General features: G+C 33.6%; 1 protein-coding gene across 1 annotated transcript; it reads right to left on the bottom strand.

Moving 5' to 3' along the window:
• Positions 1-927: 927 nt before the first annotated feature.
• Positions 928-25,619, bottom strand: LOC123560850 (uncharacterized). The gene is made up of 6 exons (XM_045353005.2): positions 25,044-25,619; positions 11,849-14,356; positions 11,583-11,621; positions 6,667-8,496; positions 3,144-3,198; positions 928-1,100 (listed from the first exon to the last, which is right to left on the bottom strand). The coding sequence occupies exons 1-6, from the start codon at positions 25,617-25,619 to the stop codon at positions 1,060-1,062; spliced, it is 5,049 nt and encodes a 1,682-aa protein (XP_045208940.2). The 3' UTR covers positions 928-1,059.
• Between the last annotated feature and the right edge of the window lie 486 nt (positions 25,620-26,105).

Below are 26,105 nucleotides of genomic sequence, written 5' to 3'. Positions count from 1 at the left end.
ATATAAACAACATATTATACATAAAATTATAACATATTTCTTAAAACTTATAACTTCATATATCACAGCTAGAGCTTTGTCATTGATTAGTAATTTTAGTAAACAGGGGTCGTTTGATTAATTCTGATATTGCATTTTCATTGACATAACCTTTTTCGTCATCCTAGAACATATAGTTTTAAAACTACATTTTATTAGTAATTTCAATAAAACATAATCCTTGAAAGCGAAACGATATCGAAATATTTCAAGACAGTCACTACTGTTTTATACAAAATAAATGACTGTGTCAAAGTAATCAAAATTTCTGGAAATAAGATATATATATATATATGTAACTCCGAACTCGAAATCTGCACAAATAAAAATGAAGCAAACAAAATGGCCGAAAAATTCATCATGAACATTTGATTATGAAGACTGAATCGGATAACATAAAGTAATGCCGTTTACTAACTTTGAATAGACTAATAACAGAAAATTGATATAATTTTTATTTGCAGAAATCGTTTCACACAGTCTAGACACAATAACTGAGAGGAGAACAATGGAGTTACGATAGAACGATGGTCTAGTGTTTCATATTAGTTCTGTTTTTCCTATGCATCGACTTTGTGCTCTAAATAAATAAACCGAAAACTTACATTGCAATCGAACAAAAACATGAAACAAAGTCAACAAACTAGAAACTAAAAACACTCAAGTGTGGCAAAAAAAAAAAGAAAGAAAAAAAACATAAATCAATGCTTAGATATTTGAATAATATTTCATCTTATAAACGTTTTCTGTTTCAAAATATCTAATGCTTTAACACGACGTCGAAAACTAGAGTTTACACATTTCATCTTAGAGCACACTTCGTAATCAAGACTCCCATATAGAAACCTCTTAAGATCAGAGTTGGCAGTTCTTTGCTCTGAAAAACATTTCCGGTTTCTGTCGTAGTTAAGAAACAAAAATCCTGTGACTGGGTCACTAATGACTGATTTGCTTGGTTCTGCCAGGGAAATTGTAGATTCCTCAAATGGCACTACATTCCGTCTGATCACCTGGATCTCCCTAAAAAGCCTGTACACTCGGTGTTCTCTGGGCTCGCTTTTCTGAAGTTAAAATATTTTTATCAAATCATCAAAACATAATACGAAAATAGAAAGATATTTATTTTTATATTTGAACTCTTACTCATTTTTGATAATGAATTTGAAATATTTGTTAAGCAAGAAAGTCGCAAAACATATGTATATTATGCGAAAAAATAAGGACCGTTTCTGTAGCATTGCTGTAAAAGATGATGATAAAAAACCCGGTTATCCGGTTTTAAAATTTTGATATGAATAATAGATTGGCTGTCATTCAAGTTTTTCGTTTAGCAAAGTGTATTTACAGAAAAGCTCAAAAAATAGTCATAATAATATTATATATAAAATTCTAAAAATAATCTGTTTATAGAAATACACGTAATATATGTGCGACAGTAATATAAGCTTTATCAATACATGACTCCTTACAATATACTGCCGGTCAATAGTTTGTGCTATTCAGCCTTAGTATTGAATGGCGTATAGTTCAACACTAAAGATTGCTGGGCAAAAGTCAAAACTTTAAGACACTGTTATGAAAATTAAAACTGATGTCAAGAAATAAGACTATACTGGCATGCTGCCAATATCCCCTAGTGTACAATTACAATATTTGACATGCATTGTTAGTTTGTGCAGATTTTCCAATGTAAAGTCAGCTTGAGATCCCATACATCTACGCTACACGAAAGCTGATTTTACAGTCGTTTTTTTTTCAAACAGCTCCAGTGTTTTTCAAAATTCTACACAATGCCATTATTGAAAAAAAAGCCGTTTAATTTTGCCGAAACAAGCATTTCGAAGAATAAATTTATTTAAAATGTTTGAAAAGTATTTTATATATCCTAGTACAACCAGTTTCCGAACGCTTAACAAGTTTTCTATTCAGTTTTGTCCACATGCAAGTCCAACATTTTTATGTATTGCCTCACACTTTCTATCAGCATAATGCTTTAAAAGCATAACTTTTCAGTTTCAAGTTATTTACTAAATCACTGACATGATCTATAATCTTGAAAGTCATCAGTTTGAAGTCGTGCACAACCTAAATCCGACCATGTGAGGTATTTTCGCTCCAACGAAAAGAAACAGCGCTAATCTTTTACTGTAGTTTCATTTCACTACGCAAACATAGAACACTTACAAATCAAGTCTTGTAGCAAAATCAAAACCATCATGGCAGATCAATTACTGTTGATACACTTGCCTGAATTGGCAGCTAGATTTCAGGGGGTAGGGTAAAGTAACTGGCAAGCAATAGTCAATAGTGCATTATCTAAAGAATTATATAATGTGCAATATAACTCAAGAGAACCTAGGTGTCACATTTGCTACATGGGTAGCTGGCACAGATGACAATGTATTACATAGCTGCTAAGCTTTTAACATTTCGAATATTTAAAAATGCTCGGAAAATGAAAAAATAACTGTTGCAAGGACTGGCATCACGATTGCATTGTCAAAAATATTGTATAGAATGCTTCACATTTTTGGTAGGAATCATTGGCTAAGGAATATACATTTAGTGCAAAAGATGTATAAATTATGGATATTGGTATAAGCAAGTATAGGAAATAGCCAAAGAAACAAGCTGGAATTTTGATAATAAGAAAACCGCCTGAAAACATGGTATTGCGCATAAAAGGAATTTATATCATTTTTCAAGTACCAAAACTGAGGGAAAGTAGGTTTGAAACTTGTTCTGTCTCCACTATAAACAATGAAATGATTGCAGCTAATAAATTTGGCTTCTAAAGATTTTTATCACACAAAGTATTAGACGGTCGAAAATAGGTGTTGGTCGGAAATAGGTTGTGCTGCAATAATACAGAATTGCTACGATAAGACGTGCACGTGCAAGCATTGAATTTTTAACATATTGATGTATCTTTATACTTCACTGCAATATCATGAATAAAGATGTGCAACTAGAACATGACTGATGTCGATTACTAAGAAAATTAATACTACCATACCTAACTGATGAATATTTATCGGTACATAATGAATACAAACATAAAACATGTACAAGTAACGAGGATACGATATTCCGTGCATTTTTACCCTTATATTGTTCACTTCTGATAGAATCTAACGATTCGTCACTTTTCATTTTGCTCTGAAACAGACATGAAACTAAAGCAATAGCAAAAATACAAAACAAAAACTTTTGCACAAAAAAGAAAACACTATTATACAAAATAAATTAAGTCACATTAAATAAAATTCAAACAATAAATATAGACATAGAGAAATAAATAAAGTGACGTAAAACGCAACTTAAGAAATGCATTTTATCAATAAATAACTTGGGACCAGAAAAGTAAAGTTCAAACTAAGATTTAAAACAACAACAACAAATACACATACTAGCTTAATATGTCAATGCTGGGGGCGGGTATATTTTACTGTAAAATACAGTTTAATCTCTTTCGTTCAAACCTACCATATTTCAAGAAAACCAAATGTGGAAATCTAAAATCAATTCTCTTACAATAACATTTTTGCAAAACTAAAATGAAATATATGATACATTTGAGAAGAATATATGGTGTATGACTCCGTTTTCACCATCGATCCGAATGAGAGGTTTAAGCGTTTTTCACAACATGCTCTCTCTCTTTCTCTCTCTTAGTACTGAACCAGATATTGCCATAAAAACATAATGCCTGGGTAATTATGAGTCAATATATATCGATTTACAATGACTGTGTTCTGGTCTCATTTTTTTTCTCTATCAATTATTTATCATTTGAGCCGTGCCATGAGAAAACCAACATAGTGGGTTTGCGACCAGCATGGATCCAGACCAGCCTGCGCATCTGCGCAGTCTGGTCAGGATACATGCTGTTCGCTTTCAAAGTCTATTGTAATTAGAGAAACCGTTAGCGAACAGCATGGATCCTTACCAGACTGCGCGGATGCGCAGGCTGGTCTGGATCCATGCTGGTCGCACACCCACTATGTTGGTTTTCTCATGACGCGGCTCATTTGTTTTGCATGTTATATGATGCTGGATTCGTATCATATGAAAGTACCATAAAACACAGTTTGTTTAAACATAACATAATGTTTGTCATATTCTAGAGTGAGTAAATGAGTAAATTAATCGACGCCCCAGAATTAGAAGGGCGTAAGTGGAAAATCATAGTTTTCGGCAAAATGAAAAAAACTGTCTATGACAGATACGCCCTTCTAATTCTAAGGGAGCAAGTGGACTTTCCTGGTACAACAATTAAGTGCAGATACGCCCTTCTATTACTGGGATTCTGAAAAACTTTTCACTTACGCCCTTTTATTATTGGTGAATTTGGTCAACACAGCAGTTTGTGACAAAAAATTTTTTTTACAGACTTATGCCCCTTGATGTGTAGTTTCAAAAAATGTATGATTCATGAGAGGGCGTAACTAACACTTACGCCCTTCTTATTCTGGGGCGTCGTAATAGAGGTGAAATGAACTGCCAATTCGAAAATTTATTTTCTATTAAGTTTGACGTAGTTTTCGGACGTTTTTTTCTTCCGTAAAACAATTCAAACAATAAAAAAAAATATTGTTTGCATATTTGTTTTATGGTCAGGCTTTATCTATTGTCAAAATCACCACCATCAGTAGATGCATTAATATCTTCCGTCTGTATCAATTCATTTTATAATAAATTAGCTAAACTGAAAAGCAGTTATATTGCTTAAAGAGCAGTTAACTGAAAAACGCAGACTTGTCGGTAAGAAACAAAAACAATACACATTGTGCTATATAAACTTTATATTGGAAGCCTGCACGAAGACCATCAGATTCTAAAAAATAAATTCTATTGTTAAAATATAATTCTTAAACTTAATTAAAGAGCGTATCTAACGATGCAATTAGCATAGTTCCGATGACGTTCCCTATTATTTTATGATACGACATATAATGTTAAACAGGGGAGGTAACCAAACTAAGGACAGATATTCATTTCTTTCAGTTAGCTGGAAAGAAATGTTTCACTTCACATCATTCATAGTTTTAATATATACCTATATAAATTATGTGAAAAATCGACTTGTATTTCCCAATTAAACATGAACAGACACAAAACAATTCCGTTTTGTATGCAGCCGGACTACTTTCATTAATATGCATGACGCGCGTGCACTTTACGTGACGTATATCGGATCGATACATTTTATGCAATCTGTTTTCGTAGCACAAATCTCGGACAAATACGTCAAGATCACCCAGTAAAAGTTAGTATGTAAGAAATCATGCATTACATTTAGATTTAAAATATATCTAAGAGCAACTTTGATGAAATAATTAAATGTGCAAAATCCAATGACGAATTATAATGAATTTTCATGAATCCCCCACCCCTACTTTCAAACCTGACACATAGCGCAAAATGGCGGAATTTTATAAATATTTCAGGAAATTTCTTATTTTGAATTAGTTTGATAAAAACAGAATTATAATTCTTTAAAATGAAGTTTAAAGAGTAATATTTATTTAAAACAAAAAAGTTTACTGCCGAAATAATGTTTACTCAATTTCTGTAATAGAAATATACACATAGGCACATACTATTAAAATGTCATGCTGATTTCTTTTGTTTTTCACATATTAATAAATGAGTAATGCTCTAAATGTTATACTCGCATATACTTGTTTGTTCATTTTTAGCCTTTTGATTTTTTTTTCTGAATTTAGTTTAGTGATATAACATACCGCCAGCATAGGTTCCCTTTAGAGCGAAATTTCACCTTTTCACGTATGCCATGTCAATAGCTCACAAGCCGGCTAAGTCACGTGATGACGCACATCAACAATATGTTTCGATAAAAGGAGGATAACTTTACGTTTTTGCATAGGTAAATCGAAATGGCAAATTTTTCTTGCTTGTTTAATAGATTATATATGTACAAAATACCACGAGCATAGGTTCCACCACTCTAGAAGTATATAATAAAAGGGTTATTATAACAGTGGCTAGATCTGGGATTTTTATTCGGCTCTTGTGGATTTTGCAAGGACGGATCTTACAAGGCGCGCAACGATCTTGCAAATATCCACTCGAGCTGAATACAGCATCCCAGATCGAGCTATTGTTAAAAAAACCCTATTCTACTCTTTTTTTTTCATTCTGATTATTGGATTTTTTCTGTACTTGAAGGAAGTTCTGAGATCATAATTTGAGTTTGTGTCTGACTGCCCATTAGATTGTCACACTGGCTGATAAAGAAACAGACAGGACTTTTACAGAACTTGTTTGAGAGAGTATACATAATTAATGTTTGAATAGTGGAATTCTAAAAAACAACATTCAGTAGTAAAATTCAACATAAGCCTAGATTTATATAAAATGTAAAGTTAAAAGTTAATACATATAGAATGATATCTTAAATTTTGTAACTAACTATCATTTCTTCAAAAAGGTTCTTAGGCTAACTTATTCGGAAAAGCGAACAAAAATACTAACTTGCACGCACACTTCAAAAACTTACCAATGTCCTGTAACAATTCAAATTAAAATGGCGAGACCTGTATATTTCTTGTTACTTTTCAAAAGGTGAATACAAAAAGTGTTGAAGCTTAGCTTTTTACTCACCTCACCACGTGACATAGGGTCATTATAAAATTTGCTTCTTGATTGCACTATATCCACTGCAGCGCTCATCGACACGTCTGACTTTCTAGACACGTCAGACTTCCCGGACACATCAGACTTCTTGGACGCCATTGAACTTTTACTACCATTTTCTAACTTTTTTCTTAACCCATTTTGTGAAGGGCTACCGGTAGTACCATTCACAATGCTCAAATCTTTCTCCAAATCGTCCCTTGCTTCCTTAAATATTTTCAATGCATTTAAGTGGTCTTTGTTGCGTTTTCCATTTGCATTTTTACTTCTCTTTCTGCTTATTAAAGACATTTTGTCAGCTTGTATGTCCTCTTCATCAGGCTGATTTACGTTGTCTATATTCTGCTGCGTACTGTGTGTATCTGATTCACTGAGATTGCTTTCTTCGTCTATTGATTTAAACTCAAGTTCAGGGATACTATTTTTGTGTAAAGGTTTGTTAGATTTTCTGATTATACCTTCATTTGATAGTGCTACCTTTTCGGCTTTATTGAGCTTTGTTGTTTTCTCAATAAATTCCTTTTGTTCGTTAAGAAAAGCACGGTCAACTTCAAATTCTTTATCAGAAACTGATTTTGTTTTTCTCATCTTTTTTCTTTTAATTACTACAGTTTTGTTTTCTGTGTTAGCCAAAACAACGGATTCTGTGGTGCTGTCATTTTCTAGTTGAACAAAATTGTTCTGTTTAATGATTCTTACTCGTTTCTTTTTTCCTTCACTCAATGCAGTTATTTCCTCATTTTCATTCATAGCTTCAGTTTTAGAGTCTGACGACACACTCTTCACCTTTCTCAGTTTGCGTTTATTCGTATCTTCCACCACAGAAGCCAGTGCCCCACCTGACAAATTATTGTCATTAACTCCAATTTTGGTTGGCACACTTACATATCTCTTCAGCTTTCGCTTAACTGGCTTGTCATTATCGGTTGTTTCTATTTTAGTTAACACACCAGTATCTTCTTGTCCGGTATTTCCAATGTCAACAGACTTAGTTTTAGCGGCATGCTTTACAACCTTTTTAACTTTTTTAGCTTTGTTTTCTTTCGGAGCAACGTCTTCAAACCCTTGAGGATAAATTCGTTTAGCCTCTTCGACGTAAACATTATTTGCAGGTAGGTCACCTGTATCTATTTTAGACGGTTTCGTGGCTTTCATTATTTGTTTTATTCCTTTCATGTCAGACGCTTTGTTTTTATTTGACATTTTCTTGAACATAGGGTGATTTGGATCCCATCTAGTGTCTATTTTTTTCGAAGCATTAAACTTAATTGCTTTAACTAAATCACCGTTAGGATCGAGGAAATATTCTTCTCCGTCTAATTCAAAAGTTTCACTATTTCCTTGACCTTTGCTCCAATATTTTTCACGAATAGCTTGCAAACTTTCTTCGCTTAGTTTTGGGCCCTGTTTCACCTTCTTTTTCTTCGGTTTTATCTCCTTATAAGGTACGTTTGGTGCTTTAGAAATTATTTCTTCTTTCTTTTCTTCTTTCTTTTCCTCCTGATTTTCTTCAGATTCTTTCACTTTTTCTTGTTCATCTGCTGTATTATCGTTCTCTTGTGTATCCGCTTTCTCTTGAGTTTCCGTATTTTCTTCAGCTGATGTATCTTCCGGAAATTGCTTCCTAATACCATTTACAAAGCTCAAATCTTTTCTAAAAACGCCTCTAAATTCCTCAAACAGTATAATGGTTTTTACGTGTTCTTTGCCGTAGTCTGTATTTGTCTTTTTAGCTTTTTCCATCAAATAGATCAAACGAGCATCAGCACTTAGCATCTTCTCGGATGGAATATTCGTCTAAATAAATAAATAAATAAATGTTGACTTTGTATACAATTTTTATCTGGGAGTACATTAACTTACTGCACGGCATGTTAGTGAAATACGGCTTTAGTCTTATTCCACTTTTTGACCATTTTAGATAACATGTTTACAACGCATGTATGTGCAATGTTTATATGTTATAAGATTCGATTTTCTCATTATAGATCTGGTGCAGTTGTTCTGCGCATGTCTCAAAATCATTATCATCAGAGCGCACGGCAATACACGCAACTCTTTGCATGTCCACGCGCATTTGGTGTAGATCTATAATATATATAATATACTGACTAAAGGTCAACGTTAAGATTACTATGATTAAAAAATATATAGCCTACATTAAAGATACAAGTCATTCAAATCGCTTGAATCTGGTTTATACCGGAGTCTGTAATATATCACAGGCGCTACAGAGCTGTTTTCAGTCGCAGTCTATTAGATTTGTATCGAGAAATCTGCATGAAATCTGCGGCGGAAATAATGCACGACTTTAGGGGCACAATATTATTCCGCGAAAGAATGAGTGCATACTTCTCGATGCAATATAATAACATTTTTATTACATACGCATGTAGATCTACACTTAAAATTATTGTATAAATGATTCAAAGTTGTTATTAAACCTAGATGAGAATGAAAATGTCATCTTAAATAAACTTTTTAACGCGACGGCATACATGAAACTGACGTCACAAATGACGTCAGACACCCGATATAAAATTTGAACGTCAGTTTGGAAAATATTAGACATTTAACGAATAAACAGTAAATAGAGAGAAATATTTCATACATAGGTTTAATCGACTGATCAAGAAGTAAAAATTAAAATAGACTATATAAAAATATTACGTGATGAACACAATATTGAGCATGTGTGAATTTTTCGTATGTAATGTGCTTCTGAATGGATTTTTGTTTTTTGAGAAAATCCTTTTGTTTCTACAGTAATAATCTGGAAGATTGATGAGAATCTTAAAAAACAATCTATTTGAGCCGCGCCATGAGAAAATCAACATAGTGCATTTGCGACCAGCATCCGCGCAGTCTGGTCAGGATCCATGATGTTCGCTAACGGTTTCTCTAATTGCAATAGGCTTTGAAAGCGTACAGCATGGATCCTGACAAGACTGCGCGGATGCGCAGGCTGGTCTGGATCCATGCTGGTCGCAAATGCACTGTGTTGGTTTTCTCATGGCGCGGCTCATTTACATTCCAGGGAAAATCTATATGCTGACAATAAAATCTTGAATTTGTTTCAAATATAAAGATCATTAGAAGCATAAGATAGTGTCGTCTGTACATTATAATTTAAAGAATATTTATTTACCCTCAAACAAGTTCTGTTTACAATTAAATATTATCTCAAAAAATCAATTTCAATTTAAATAAGCAAGCAACACTGACGTACGAAATTAAAGAATCAATTATTTTATAAAAAAGAAATTTGTTCGATTTGACTGAATTTTCCAATGGGGTGTAAAATTACTCATTGTTTGATCCATCTAGCCTGCGAAGTATGTTTGTTTTTATTTCTTTTTAAATATAAAACAGAACAATGGGTATTAAAAACCATTCTTCAACATCCTAGGGGTGATGCTTATGGTGACTGGTTTAGGACATTTTGTTCGCGTTGGCTGGTACTATATACGGTTTGTGTGGCACTTTGCGTTTTGTCATCCTGGTGTACACGCCATAACGAAACTTTAAAAGTTACATATGTTGTTTAAGCGCGAATGTAAACGCGACAAAACGAAACTAACAACGCAACTTAACTAAACATTTTATTTTGTGCTGACATGCGCGCTATCAACAAAAATTTCGATTTGTCGCGTTGGAATTCACGCTAAGACGAAATGAAATGCCTCGATGTTTCTGGATTGCGTGAACGCCATTAACAAAGATATTTGTTTTGGCATGTCGACACGTGCGCCAAGACAAAATAAAATGTTTAATTGTCTCGCGTTGGTGCTCACGCCAGGACGACATCACGAAATTTTCAACATAGCCGCGCGCACGCAAACGCGACATAACGAAACATTATATTTTGTCTTAGTGTGCGCGCTAAAATGCCAAAACGAAATCTTTGTTAATGGCACACACGCCAATGCGAAATAAAATGTTTCGTTCTGTTGCATTCTATATTTCCCTATGTTATTTCCCTTGTTAGTTTCATTTTGTCGCGTTGGTGCGCCAGCCAAAACGACACACATAAGATTCAAACTTTCGTTACGGTGCGTTGGCACGTGCGCCAGGTGAACATAACGAAATGTACTACAGAAGCCGCGCGTACGGCAATGCAACAAAACTAAATGGTCTAAATCAGTCACCATAGGTAATAGGAACCTTTAAACTTTTAGAGATATCTCGGTTAACTTTAAATTCATAGTCAATAACGATTTTGGTTGTGTATCTTCCATTGTAAGTTTTATCTACAGTTTTTGGCCATAAGAAAAGTAGAAACAAATGACTCAGTTTGTTATTGGATCCTTTCGAAACTTTCAGAATTGCTCTGTTAGCATAAAAGTACCATACAAGGACAAAAACTTTAATTGTCGAATTTTTCATGAGCCAAAAGTTTACACTCAAAATTCATTTTTATCTATGAAATTTATATAACTCAAGATATGTTCAAAATGTATAAAGTTCTTACTTCCACCCATGGGGAGCTGTAGAATGATGTATAACTTTATCTGAATCTTCAAGAGTAAAGGTGACATGCAAGAAAATGCCCTTTACGCATTTCACAGATCAGTCAGTATAGAATCAAATTCTATGCAACATTGGTCACAATAATAATACAGAGCCGCACCATGAGAAAGCCAACATAGTGCATTTGCGACCAGAATGGATTAAGATGAGCCTGCGCATCCGCGCAATCTGGTCAGGATCCATGTTGTCGCTAACGGTTTCTCTAATTACAATAGGCTTTAAAAGCGAACAGCATGGGTCCTGACCAGACTACGAGGATGCGCAGGCTGATCTGGTCGCAAATGCATTATGTCTGTTTTCTCATGGTGCGGTATCATAAAATAACGTGTGTCAGATATGTGCACATAACTTACCTTTTTACGATTAATTTCACGCAAAAAATTCACCCATTCCTAAACAATAAAAACAATTATCAACCAATATTTAGCACAGCATTTTGAACCTGTAAAATGAATGAAAACCTTAATAAACCCAACAGTTAGTACAAAGGCTGACATTTTACAGAAAATATCCAAATCTGATCATCTACACCTTTTTCTAGTTATCGTGTTTATTTTTTATTTTTTTATTAACCACACGTTAATAAATGCATCAGCTAGATAGTCTAAATTTGACTCACCTCAGCTGTCATTCCTTTCTTTGACGAGCTTTGTGATGCCTGCTCTCCCATCTCATTGTCATTAATCTCTCGTTTCTTCATTTCTTCGTCTTCTAATGTCTTTCTCTCATTACCTGAATGTTTACTTTCACCGTCGTCACTGTCCCTTTCTGGCAGTCCTTGTTCCTCTTTTCTTACAGCCATGTCATCTGCTTCACTCTTCTCAGTAATTTGTGCATTTCCCTCCAAATTAACACCCGATTTGTGACCAACATTTAAATCAAAACCGTGACCGTCGTTTTCAGTATTACCGCGCATGGTTTGAACTAGTGTCTCTACGTTCTCAAAGTTCTCAGTTCTGATAAATTCATCATCTCCGTCAGAGTTATAACCATTCATTGATTTTTCTTGTATTTTATCACTGTTTGATTGTCCTTCCTTTGGTTGATCATTATTGCTGGTGTTCTGAGACAAGGTACCGGAACTAATATCTTTATTCCACGAGGAATTCTTATTGATATTTATGTTACTGTCATGTTCTGCACCATTAATTTCAAAGCTGGTTTCACATAATTCGGTCTTATCGGCAATATCATTGGTCTCATTTAATAGTTCTGAATTCAAGACGTTACTTTCATTTCTCACGGGATCATTTTCAAGACTTGCTGTTAAAGCGGTTTGTGTGATATCACTATGGTCATTACGAACGTAGTTTATGTCATCCTGATCTGTATCTGTGACACTATCATTATTATCACTGGCACTATCATAATTATCACCCGAGTCTTCGCTTTTCCTTCTGTCATATAATCTGTCGCCATTAATCACTACATGCACCTTTTTGACATTTTGTTCTCTTGGGAGAGGTTTCTCTGATTCTGGAGATTTATTAGTGGGGCTGCAACGCCCATCATTAATTTGTGGATTCCAGTCTATATTGTCCGTATTTTCCCCAAGACTCAATAACGACTTCTCTTTTACTTTGTACAAAACGAGTGTCGAGTTTCCATCTTTGATTCGTACCTCTTCAATAACTTTTTCGGAATCGCTGTCTTTTTCTTCTTTCATTTTATTTACATCAGCTTCATTTAGTAAATCTCTTGTATTTTCTCTGGTTTTACTTGTTCGTTTTGGTGTTGAACCTTTCTTCCCTGAGTTACTGTCCTCGTCAACATTAACTGATATGTCACCATCAGTCCCTTTGTCATGCTCGCATTCAGCCCTTGTGTCTCGTTCGCTACCAGAGGGCGAATCGGACTTTCGGTCAATTGAAATGTCACGTTTGTCATCAGTTATTGTTTCTGACATCCCACCAGGTGATATGGCATCATCTTCATCAGCTATTATATCGTCTATTCTATTTACTGGTATGTCATGCTTGCCATTAGCTGATATGTCAATTATTCTTTCGCTTGATATTTCGCCGTCTCCCTCAATTTTTATGTCACTTTTCCCATCTATTAATATGCTACGCTCAGCGTCAGCAGATGTAGCCTGCCCTGTCAATTCTTTTTCATTGCTGTTAAAACTAGAATCAGTATGTGTGTTTTGAGTGATCTTTTCTGAATTGCCTTGTAAACCCGACTTCATGTTCTGCAAGGTTATGACATCTTCGTCGTTAATATGTGAAATCGGATTCATATCTTCGTTTCTTATATCTTCTATGACATTTATTTCAACATAACCTAATGGTTGTTTCGCGGAACCATCGACGTCTTCTTGTTGCGGTGCTGAATTCGTTATTTGTTGGTTATTTTCATTTGATGCCACACGTATTATAAAATCGTCTTCTGTTTCTTTAAGCGGTACATTGTTCGTTCCGTTTTCTGTGCCATCTGTATCAGGAGAGGAAGTGACTTTTTCTGTAACGTTTACATCGTTTTCCTCCTGGTTAGATATTGTTTTACTTTTTTCTAGATTATTCACATGCGCTTCAGAATTGTGAATGTTTTGCGTTGTTTTATCATTTCTTTTCTCTATGACTTTTTCTGCAACATCTTCATCTACCTCTTTCTGCTTAGAAATTGCATTATGTTTTTCTAGACTATTATTTTGTTCGTCGCTCTTGTTTGTATCTTGCATCGCATCGTCTGTTTTATTTTCGGTTGTTGTTGCATGAAAACCGCTATTTCCATTGTTTCGGTTATTTGGTTCTGCACTTAGAGTTTTACTGTTGTCCTCATGACGTGATTCTGTGTTAGTCGGTTCATCGACACCATCTGACTGCAGCCTTTCAGGTTCAACACTGTTATCATCTATCGATTCTGCTTCTTTGTCCACGGCTGTAATAGGTTTATCATTAACTATCAAATTACTTCCACCTGTCTCTCCCGAACCATTTACTGAATTCGGATTCTCAGAATTGTCGGGATTTGCAGTAGACTTCATGTTAAAGTTATTCTTGAATGCACCCACTTCAGTAATCAAATCAGCTAAAGTGCGTGTTTTTTCACGGCGTCTTTTTGACCGTCTGCGCATGCGTTGTTGCAATAATTCTTCAGCATCTTTACTTTTATCTTGGACGTCATACTAAAATGTACATAAAGAAAAATTCGTCATGTAATATATGTGAGAAAAACGAAATTAAAGGAGTTGTCATTAATTTCTGAAATTACATATTACAAAAAAACCACAACACCGAATAAAAGCTATTTCTGAACCACGTAATATTTCATTTTCTTTTCTTTTTTCAAAATCAATCAAAAATGATACAATATTTTTCTAATTTTAAAGAAAACTGCAAGTATTTTCCCAACGGTAGAAGTGTCTACATCCTGTCATTCAAACACCTAAAGTAATATGTTATCTCGTTCATAAACATCAATCTTTCAAATCATTCTTCGTGTACGTACTTTGTAACCTTCAGTACTTTGTTTTGCTTCATTTTTTTTTTCATTATTGATTCGTTAAATGTGTCCTTTGTTCAGTAATGTTTTGTTACTAGGATTAGAAATCTAATATCATCGATTTCATTGTTGGTATACCTGTCCAAAATGCACGCTACTTCAATAGCAAATGTTTGTTTTTCAAGTTTTAGATTGAAATCAAATTGACTTTCAAAAATAGCATTTGAAGCTGATGAAAGATAAATGTCTGTAGCGGTGGATTTAAAACAAATTCGTATTAGGCAACACCACATAAATTGATAGTTCTTCGCAACATTTACAAAGAAAGATGGAGCAAGCAAGCGCATTTTTTTTCATTTCAAATGCATTTCTAAGTTCTGATTTTTGAGAGTCAGATAGGTACATTTTTCATGAAACGAGCAGGATATTTTTGTAGTCGTTTTAGTACATGTAAACGACATGTTTCAAAATAAATATTCTGCATCATAAAGGTAAAACGCATTCAACTACTCATAGTAGTGTGGCTTAAAGTTGATAAATGATGGTGCTATAAATATTTTACAACCAAAAATGTCATTTGTCAATTGATTCTGCTTTTAATGATTAAATCAAATGTCAAATCTGCTAATCGCACAGCTTTATTTCATGTCCGTGCAGGGGCTGATCATGGCCTGCACTGTTCGCTATTCAGTCAGTACATATTCAGTGAACACCCCTTCGAATGATAGATGGTTCTGTCCAAATTAAATGATAGACCAGTCCATAGAGTTGTTTGTACCCATCTAGAAACAATGAACAAAAATTCCGAGCAAACATGCACATGTATCATTCATCTTATCATTTTCTCTCTATTACTTCAACTTAAACTAATTGTGAAATTAAAACACTTTCTTGAACTATTGATAGTATCAAATATCATTTTTGAAGCTCATTGTGAAACAGCACAGCAAGACAAATGTAATGCATAATAGAGTTTTTCTTCGCATGCTATAAATATGTGGCTTAAAGTATTCATGTTTTCTTTTATAACTATACAAATTAACTAAATCTGGATATTGAGTCTACATAATAGTTTCTTCTGTTGTGCGAATGACCTCGTATTGAATATCGGGAAAAAAATTCAAAGAAACCTGAGATATTTTTATAATTGCATTCATTAGATACACAAACACTGTGTTTCCATTGAATTGTAACAGTAGAAATGAATCTCAAATTATTCCAATTAATATAATTTCATAGCTTGTTGTGGGAGTCATACAATAAATGTCCATAATTTTCCTTTTGATAAAGACGCAATAACAGAAATTAAACAGGTAAACCTTGTGTCAATGTGACAGGAACAATGGAAAAAAAATAGATTGTTTTGCGTAATGATTTTATTCCCCGCAGGTGCTTGGTTTACTTAGGTGAAGGTGAATTAAAAGTTTTTTCTCTGCAAGGACGATTAAAGCGTCAAACTTCTTCGTAGTTTCGTTTTATTGGAATTAACATAAAGATTTAAAGGCCTAGATTTTGGGCAGTGGGCTAAGGGATTTCTGTCTTCACCAGCACAGTTGGGGGCTAATGACTATCACAGTATGGTTCCAATAAACAAGGGTAAATGTTTATTGGAGGGTCAGTCTACCTTACAAGTGTATCAATTAGTGAGAAGGGGAAACAATGTAATTTATTTTAAATTGATATATAATTGATAACTTTTAAAGTTATACTAGTTGTTTGTTTTTTTTTTTTTTGGCATTTCTATGTAAAGAAAAATATTTGTTGATCAAACACAATAATAAGATAATCAGAAACTTATTTTCACAATAATGAAATAATGATAAACTTACTTAAAGAAATATGCAAGTTTTTATTTTTTCAAAGTCTGTCTGGAGAATTGTGATATTTCAGAAAAATGTGACTTTCACTCATCTAAAGCTTGCAGAACACTGTAAATAACATTTGTCTAAAATTGAAAACAGTATGTGCATTTCAAAGTTACAAAGCAAAGCATGAAAAAAAGTCACTTTTGGCAACATATTGAAAATGAAAATTCAGTATGGATGGAACACAATAGTTTTAAGTTCAAATAATGTTGATTACATGAATACAAGAAACCTAGTTTCTAGTTAGAAAAATATTGTTTGTCAGCACAAAGAACACATGAAGTTTTCACTATACTTGTGTTTTATAATAATAATAATAACAACAACAATAATAATAATTATTATTATTATGATTATGATTATGATTATTATTATTATTATTATTATTATTATTATTATCATTATTATAACATTAAAGTAATAGTTATTATCATCTATATAATATCAAAATAATAATTAGTATTATTATCATTCAACATTCACTGAAGAAAAATTAATTTCTTTCAACTCCACTGCACACATCTTCATGGTCTAGTTGGGGTCCCTGCTGTGCTAATTGCCCTCTAATCAGTTACGGTTACATAATCGCTGATAAGCAGCAGATAAGATGGGAGTTGTATATTGGATTGGGTGTAAGGGGGGGGGGGGGCACTTATATAGTAGTGAAGCTAGGCCTTTAAGAACAGTATGTAATGTGCTCGGGCATCAACCAATCACTCTGGATTCTGCAGATGTTTTAACACGTCACGTGAATAAATATGCGTTAACGCTATTTTTGCGTAAAACGTGTAAAACCTTGACTGTCTATATTGTCCATCAACGTCATTAAACGTTCATGAAATGTGCGGGAATTACAGCGTTTTTTGATCACGTTAATATCATTGTCATAATAATATGGTTTGCCGCGAGGAACGCGCATGTATAAAAAAGGTTGTTTTAACAGCACGTTAGCATGAGCATCTCTATTTCACCGTTATAAACTCGACTGATTTTAAATATCGAGATGCGTAATTCAAAATTTCGACTTTGTATCTCTAAATTTCAACTTACGTAATGCGAAATTTCGACTTATTAACTCCAGATTTCGAGGTACGTAACCCGAAATTTCGACTTACCGACTTATAGTAACTTGAAATTTCAACTTAGTGCATTTTTTTGAAGGTTTGTTTATCCGTCAAAGGTCAAAATGTTACTGAACCTTCATACTTCTCCTAACACATGAAATTGGATTATAAGAATCTTTCACTGGCTGAAGTGGTAGGGTGACTTCGGCCAAGAAAGTCCACTATTTCTAGGGGTAACCCGAACCCAATTTTTAACAAGGCATGTTATATACCGAAATGCGTAAAAGTTTGTAGATTCTGAAAGTGCCGGTATCAGTTGGCATAAAACTTAATGGTTGCGAGCTGAGAAATCCAAGATGGCCGGCATAAAATGGAAAAGGTGCTTTTTGTAAAAAATAAGGTTTTCTTCATTCACTTTTGATGAAATAAACTACTGGCATGCATTGTTTTGTAGAATTATTGCAACACACCTTTCATGAATTGTAAAACATATAAATCGTTACATTTAATGGTAAAAATATGTCAAAATGTCAAATTTTTTCTAAAAATACAAATTTTACCCATTCATTATCACTAATTTGTAGTATATATCCTTTTGAAAGAATTCAAAGAATGGCACAAAAAGATTATCTGACACAAAGAATGACAGTTATTGATGTTTTGCAGTAAAACTGTAAAAGGTACTCATACTAATGTGACTTTATATGCGCGTTACAAGCAGGTAAACAGAAAAGTACTTGAAGAAGTTAATACATAGATACATGTGTCTAATTTTCTTCCACAAGTTATGCAGGTATGAAAAACAAATGTTGTGGTCAGTTTCTAGTTCTATTTTATGTTTTTTATTCCCCCAAGGATAGGGATTTTTATCCATTATGAGGTCAGAACATCAGAATAGCTACATAATTGGTTCATTTACGGTAATCTTTTTAATTCTGTATATTAGTACATTTATTTATATTTTTTATCATGGACACGGATAATGTCGTATTATCCATAGACAGGTTTTCAATGCTATTCCATTATTGTGCGCATATTGCCTCAAGCAAAGATTTGCATAAAAAAATAGAGTATATTTTGCATAACATGAAATATACGCACATTGATAGGACATTAAAAAACGTTTTTAAAACGTTTCGACGATGTCACTGAAATAATTAAAAGTCTAATAAATCAGTTTTACAGGAGCTGAGAAAAATAATCATCATCATATTTTCCAAAAAAAAAATATATAATCATATTTGGTTTTAAATGTCAAAATTGAAAACAAATTGACACTATAACCCTGCTTAAACATAAGAAAGACGCCATATATAAACTATTTCTTCAAACCTCTTGTTGACCGAGTTGACTGATAACCTATCCCCAAAGGTGATATGGTAGGTTGACAAAATGTCGCCCCTTTTTCGTTAGAGAAAGGGGCATCGGTCCTGTGATGCGTGTATGTGGTTGCACGCTCACATATTTTTTTTTACAACGGTGCCCCTTTTTAATGTGTGGTGAGAAATATTCTAACTGTGCTGGGGTTATAATTTCTCGGTAATCATTGCTAATGATCAGTGTGGAGTGATCACAGCTCTGAGTACTTTTCACAGAACATTGATCATCTAGTAGTATTCACGGCACTGTGAGTACTACTTACTGGGTAGTGTTCACGGTACTGTACTGTGAGTATTGCTCACTGTGTAGTGTTCATGGCACCGTGAGTACTGCTCACTGAGTAGTGTTCACGTGACTGTGAGTACTGTTCACTGAGTAGTGTACACAATACCATGAGTACTGCTCACTGTTCACTGTGTAGTGTACACAATACCGTGAGTACTGCTCACTGAGTAGTGTTCACGTGACTGTGAGTACTGTTCACTGTGTAGTGTACACAATACCGTGAGTACTGCTCACTGAGCAGTATTAACAGTACTGTGAGTACTGTTCACTGAGTAGTGTACACAATACTGTGAGTACTGATCACTGGGTAGTATTCACAGTACTGTGAGTACTGCTCACTGAGTAGTGTTCACGGCAGCATGAGTACTGCTCACTGAGTAGTGTTCACGGTACCGTGAGTACTGCTCACTGAGTGGTGTTCACATTACCGTGAGTATTGTTTACCGAGTAATATTCACATTACCGTGAGTACTGATCACCGAGTAGTGTTCACATTACCGTGAGTACTGCTCACTGAGTAGTTTTACCGTATGTGAGTACTGACCACAGTGTATGTTCACGGCACGGTGAGTACTCCTCACGGAGTAGTATTCACAGCAACGTGAGTACTGCTCACTGAGCAGTGTTCACCGCACTGTGAGTACTTCTCATTGAGTAGTGTTAACGGTACTATGAGTACTGTTAACCGAGAATGAACTTTAGGACATGTTTTAATGCTAAAAATAGACCTTTATCCATCCGATATTTGAGTTTTATGTTTATTTGATCTTTTGACCTTTAATCTGCATAATGTTTTAGGCAATTTATTTTAAAGAGATACCCATAAAATCTGACATATCGTAGTATGAAATTATTGAACAGAAAAATAATTTAAATTTATATGAAAATGTAGACATGATGGTGTGTTTAAACATTGTAGTCATCATTACTTTTGTGGAGGCCATCTTGGACGCCATCTTAGATTTCTCAGATCGCCACCATTTATGCCAATTTATGCCCTCAGCCTGATAAATTTCAGACCTTTACGAACATTTTGATATATAACTTGCCTTGTTAAAAAATAGGCCAGGGTTCAACTTTTTTAATGGCCTAATTTTCGCCCTACCAAAGGTGCAGATTAAAGTATCTGGTTCGAAGATAACTGTTTTAGCGGTAACGAAGCGAGGCTCTACCGATTTACCGGCCTCAGAGAGCCAGTTATTTCCATCCGGATCTTCTACCAGTGACATATTCTTTTTCTTGCATTCAGTATTCTTCGAATAATAGAAGAATTTAAATAAAACGAATGTTTTTCATTTATGCACTATTTTATTACAGTAGCGTATGAATTTACGCATTCATTCATAAATTTACAGCTCGTGAGTCATCTTTCATCCCAGGGTGTAAGACGAGATTTTTTTTACCGGCAAAAACACGAGAAATCCCTATCTGGCATGCAACAAGTAATTTTATTGTCACTTAGAACAGTAGAAAATGTATAGCGGATACCTACCCAGCATGTTGCTAATATCAGTGTATCTGAACTGTGGGTCTATTTAAAGACAAAAAGGACCAACCAAACATCAAAATATTTAAAAATATATATATTCATAAGATCCGGAAAAAATAAACTTCAATTTGCCTGGTAACGTTTTTTTTTTTTTTTTTTTTTTTTTTTTAATTTCCAAATTATTATATTACTTATATTTAAGTTTGGGTAATTTTATCTTCTTTGTTTAAATAGATATTTTTATCGATATTCCGTTAGGTCGATGTTACTAAAAGTTCGAAATGCTTAAATTTAAGCTGTCCTACATCCATGTACGGTCTACTCTGGCCGTCTCTGTGACCGATAGCTCTTTTTCAAGAGATATGTAAGATAGAGATACCAGTACACGATAATGAGATCTATATCACTCCGGCTCGATTTCCTAAAAAAAGCTATATAGAGATACAAGTGGAGTTTTAAGCTATCCCTGACTTGTCAACTCTAGCTGACAATTGCTTACATCATGAGGCATAGAAATTTGAGACTATCCGTAAATCTCACTTCTAACATGAACAGGTTCGATCAGTTTTACGAAACAAATGAGAAACGGAAAATCATACCTTAAATGTGCACAAATATTCATCAGAGTGTGTCTTATTTGAAAATTTCTGTTATCACTTTCTGTTAAACATTATATCCATTTTTTTATTTTTGGCATATATAAATATGACCTAAAATCCTCCAAAAATCCTCGAAATACACCTACTTACATAGGCATAATTAAATACAAAGTTGCGCAGGGTTATACACTATTTTACCGTTTTAGATCATAAGCCGTCGATTGTTAAGTATTACAATATAACTATAAAATCTGTTATTACTTATTGACTTTATATTCCAAATATTTATTAGATATTTTTATAAAATCAAAACCAATACCAAATTAATATTCTTAGTTGAATCTCTTTTCTTGTATCCACAAAAATTAATAAAACTTGACCAAAATTACACAAACTTATTCTTATCTTTAAATCAACATTCAATTACAGTGTACAGTGTATTAATATTTTTCTGATTACAAAAAAAAAATCTTGATTACACTTTGTACTCCGAGCGTTCTTTTTGTTGTAAGAAAAACATAATTCCATTCTTGATTTAAATAAACAAAATAAAGAAAGAATTATCTAAACCTATTCCTTCTGTTTCCGATTGTTATATCTTCTTCTGGCGCTTTTGTCTTTCTTTGAAAGTAGAAACTTGTCCACGTATCCATATCAGGTGGGGATAAGATTTAATGATACTGGGGATGAGTTTGAACATGTAAGAATGGTTCAAATATGTTGTTGTTTTTAATATAGCTTAACACCCTGCAGAAAGCGTGGATTGTTTGAATTATATGAGGAATTATATGGTGTGGATTCGATTAGAAAATGTTACGCAAATACACAAGGGGGTGCGCTTTACCATTTTAGCTCAAGAATGGATCCGCAGCTGAACATTTCCTTTCTGCTTTCATAAAAGAAAAGTTCTAAGATGATTTACTAATGTTTTTACTAGGATACAATGAATATTTCATGGACTACTCTGTTAAGATGTTAGGAAAATAATATCGACTTAAACGGTATGCGATATCAACAAACACTTATAAACAATGTCTCATTCTCTACGTAGGTTTATAAAATCTACTCTTACTCTTTGGAAACATACAACACAACCGGGCTAAGGTTTGATACCCTTGAAAATATTGAATTTCTTTGTTTGCACCGAATTTGATAAAAAAAAATGTATATCTAATATTCAGAAATATCGAGAAAAATGTAAAGCAGGATTAAAATTGGTAAATTCTTGTTTAGAATGCACAGTTTGTTCATAATTTCAAAAGTGCTGTTTCAAATTTTCTTGTATTAAGAGCATTGATGGTATAAAATGCATTTCTAATACACGCTGAAAATATTACAAAATGCGTTTTATGATCGTCACCTATGTTCAATACATATTAAATGCTAAAATATATTCACTAAACTTAACCGGGGGGAGGGGGGGATGAGAATTGCTTAACAGGATAACTTTGTAGAACAGGTTTACTTTTTTGAAACACTGTTTTCCGCTTTAAAAAGTTACTTTACAAAAGTTCATGTCATTACGTTTCGGTTTCTTTGTGCTTACAAAATTCATGTCGTTAGGATTTTACCAGATTCTTTTCTCCTTCTCCTTTTGTTGTTTGCTTTACAACCAAATTTTACAAAAAAAATCATGTCTTGAAAATTTTCCAAAGGCTATGTTTACAAAATATTATTTTAACTAAGCCTTCGGAAAGGACATCGGTTTTATTTGTGTGTGTGTTTGTGTGTGTTTCTATGTGTGTGTGTGTGTTGTTGTTGTTGTTGTTGTTTTTTTTTTTGTTGTTGTTTTGTTTTTTTCATATGCACATAAAAATGTAAACGAGAAGTCTTAATTGAAATTCGCTTAATTTTTGGCGTTCGTTAAGGTAGAACTCCACGTTTTGATTAAACTCATAGTTTTCAAATCATGAGATATACTAAGAACATTCAACAAAAAATGAAAAGGAAGGTAATTTGTTTGATTTTTTGCAGGTTTGCAAAATTGGTACTGACGCAAGTTTTCACAATGGCAGTCTACGGAATAATCACAATTTTGATGACATGTTCGCGAACAGTATTTTTACACAATGTAGATTTTAAATAAACCTCTCACAGTCGTAAATGAACAAAATTGAAATTGTGATCTATAATATAGTGAAATAAAATGTATAGGTCCGTATGTTGTTGTTTTTTGTTGTTTTTTTAGGTCTTTTCCAACGATTTAAAAGATTCGCACATTTCAAGCTGATTTTAAGACAATATTTGGAATTATTTAACGTGTCTAAAGATTAGTGTTATATTTTATCTTTAAAAAATAAGTAACTCCGCATGTGTTATAGATTTACTTACGACGTTGCGTACGTTGTTGGCGAACATCGGAAATTTTTCAGTTTCGTTCACTTCAATGTTTCATGAAATTCGTTTTAGAAATACGGTTGTTTATCTTCTTATATCACAAGAAAGGCAAAACAATCTTCCTGTTAGTAAATATGATCGCATTTACGTTTAACAATTAGTAAAAAATTAATTCGACATAGAATCATAGAAAACAACACAAAAACGTCCTGTAAGATGTAACAGAATTCACCAATGCGCATTATTTAACGGCTTGGTAAATTCATAAAATTATTTTTTTTTCCGTCAAATAAGAAGACTCGGTGACGTGACGTTAATTACATTTGACGTCATTGCAGTCATTTGCTGTTCAATACTTCCTGTAACAAACAGGAAGCAAAAGACAGATCCAACTTAAAACGTAAGATTTAATGTCTTCCCTCGACAGGATTTGTTAAATTTTCTGTATTTTCTTTAACTATTGTATGCTTTCTATAATATTTATTTTGACAAAAAGTACACAAATTCTACTTTTGAATTAGTAAGTTTTTGTCGTATATTGACTTTGATAATGACGTTTAATATATGTATACTTTAATCTAGCCACGATGTCACACTTGTCAAAAAATGCAAAAAATAAAATTACGAAGTTGTTACGTGCCGAAATATTTAAAGAAATATGTATTTGTTTACAAAACAGCGACTACAGTCTGAAAGTACAGACAATTGTCTGCAAATTGATATGCATAAGTCTTACGTTGAATATGAATTAAATTTAACACATGAAAATTGCAAAATCTAGCCGAGATGTCACAGCCGTAAAATTAATGTAACGTCGACTTTACGTTTGAAAACTAAATAATGTATATGTATTACAATTGTATCTGAACACCGCAATATAATTCACTGTCTGATAAATAATTTGATTGAATAAATATTATATAGTACATCCGTATCAAATATTTCCTTAAATATCGAAACGACATGATTTATGAAAACTGTAGTCCAACCACCCCAAGTAATCCCTTTAACGTCTAAACGGCTAAAAACGACGATAACGTCAGTTACGCTAATGTACGCCAACAATGATAGTTTTCTTGCATCAAACATGACCCCCCACTTTTCTTTTGATTTTTATTCAGCACTGACAATATTCTTCAAGAAAATGTAAGTTACAGACAGTTAAAATGGGTCCCGATGTGTGTTGTAACCTACGGAAGGATGAGACCTGATAAATAAGCTCCTCTTTTAATTCTGATGTCGGGACTGATCAGTGCGGTACTATATTAATTATCTGTTTTAACAAATACATTAAATATATTTTTTTTTAAAAAAACTGATTTTACAAATGAGGCATTTACTGTCCACTTACTGTACTTAGAACAGAGGAAATCCGGCTGGTGGTCTGCGACCAACCGGAAATTGACGGAACGGCTGACGTTTTTCGCGACGTCACATCAAGCTTTGTCACGGCAGAACTGATTGTAGAAGACGTCCTATCATTTCTGGAAGATAAAGATTTTTCCCTAGATTTTTTTCGGCCGGATCGGCGTGGAAGACTCGGATCTCTGTCATCACTTCTGTGTTTCTTTGCTCCGGATCCACCCTGCTCACCGAGGGCTTCCATTCGAATCCGGTCTGCCTCGGGAACGTTCGATGTATCATTGTACACTTGGAGTCCTTTATCCCGACAAAATCCAATCAAATCTGCTAAACTTTTCACATTTTTTACTTCTTGCTTCGCCCTTTTGTTGTCAGCAGACGAACTTTGCTCTTTCGGATTATTGTTGTTAGCGGATAATCTTTGCTCTTCCGTAATATCATTGTTAGCGGACAATCTTTGCTCTTCCAAATTATCATTGTCAGCAGACGATATTTGCTCTTTTAGATTATCATTTACTGGTGCGGCAGATGTACTGGCTGAAACAGTCTTTGACACTTCTTCCATTTTCAATCATTTCATATATCAACATCATCATTTATCATCACTGAGCTCTTTTAGTATGCATTTTGTACCATTTCACTGAACTGTACGACTTAGATTTATATAATGCATTATAACATACGCATATCAATACACGTCTATTCTTTCAGCCAAGTGGTTATGAATTTTTTAAAATTCCATTCATTTTCTGCTTAAACAGATTGGAAAAAAATGCATTTTAACTTCAGCGTCTTTCTGTTTACAAAATGCTCATACATTCGTCTGAATCAATTGGTACTATACAGTTCAGCACCGCCTCCTATTAAATTTATATCCGTAAAATTAGTAGCGGACAATGGTAATTTCTGAGCAAACGTTTTTAAAGAATTTAAGTGCTCTTTCCAAATATTGTCTCTCGTGTTGTGAATCCATATTTTTGTAGTTAATTGCATTTGATAGGTTTTTTATGCAAACACCAATAATACTATAATAGACTATAAATGACTTATT

The sequence above is a fragment of the Mercenaria mercenaria genome, chromosome 10 (assembly GCF_021730395.1).
Source record: "Mercenaria mercenaria strain notata chromosome 10, MADL_Memer_1, whole genome shotgun sequence".
NCBI classification, from domain to species: domain Eukaryota; kingdom Metazoa; phylum Mollusca; class Bivalvia; order Venerida; family Veneridae; genus Mercenaria; species Mercenaria mercenaria.
This window is presented reverse-complemented; position numbering and strand designations above follow the sequence as displayed.

What these genes read in the sequence shown, in the direction of transcription:
- LOC123560850 (XM_045353005.2), bottom strand. Translation starts at nt 25,619, where the DNA reads ATGGAAGAAGTGTCAAAGACTGTTTCAGCCAGTACATCTGCCGCACCA. An exon ending in TTTCCTCTGTTCTAAGTACA is followed by an intron (nt 14,357 to 25,043) that starts GTAAGTGGACAG and finishes TGTACATTTTAG; the next exon opens with TATGACGTCCAAGATAAAAG. An exon ending in AGAAAGGAATGACAGCTGAG is followed by an intron (nt 11,622 to 11,848) that starts GTGAGTCAAATT and finishes TTTATTGTTTAG; the next exon opens with GAATGGGTGAATTTTTTGCG.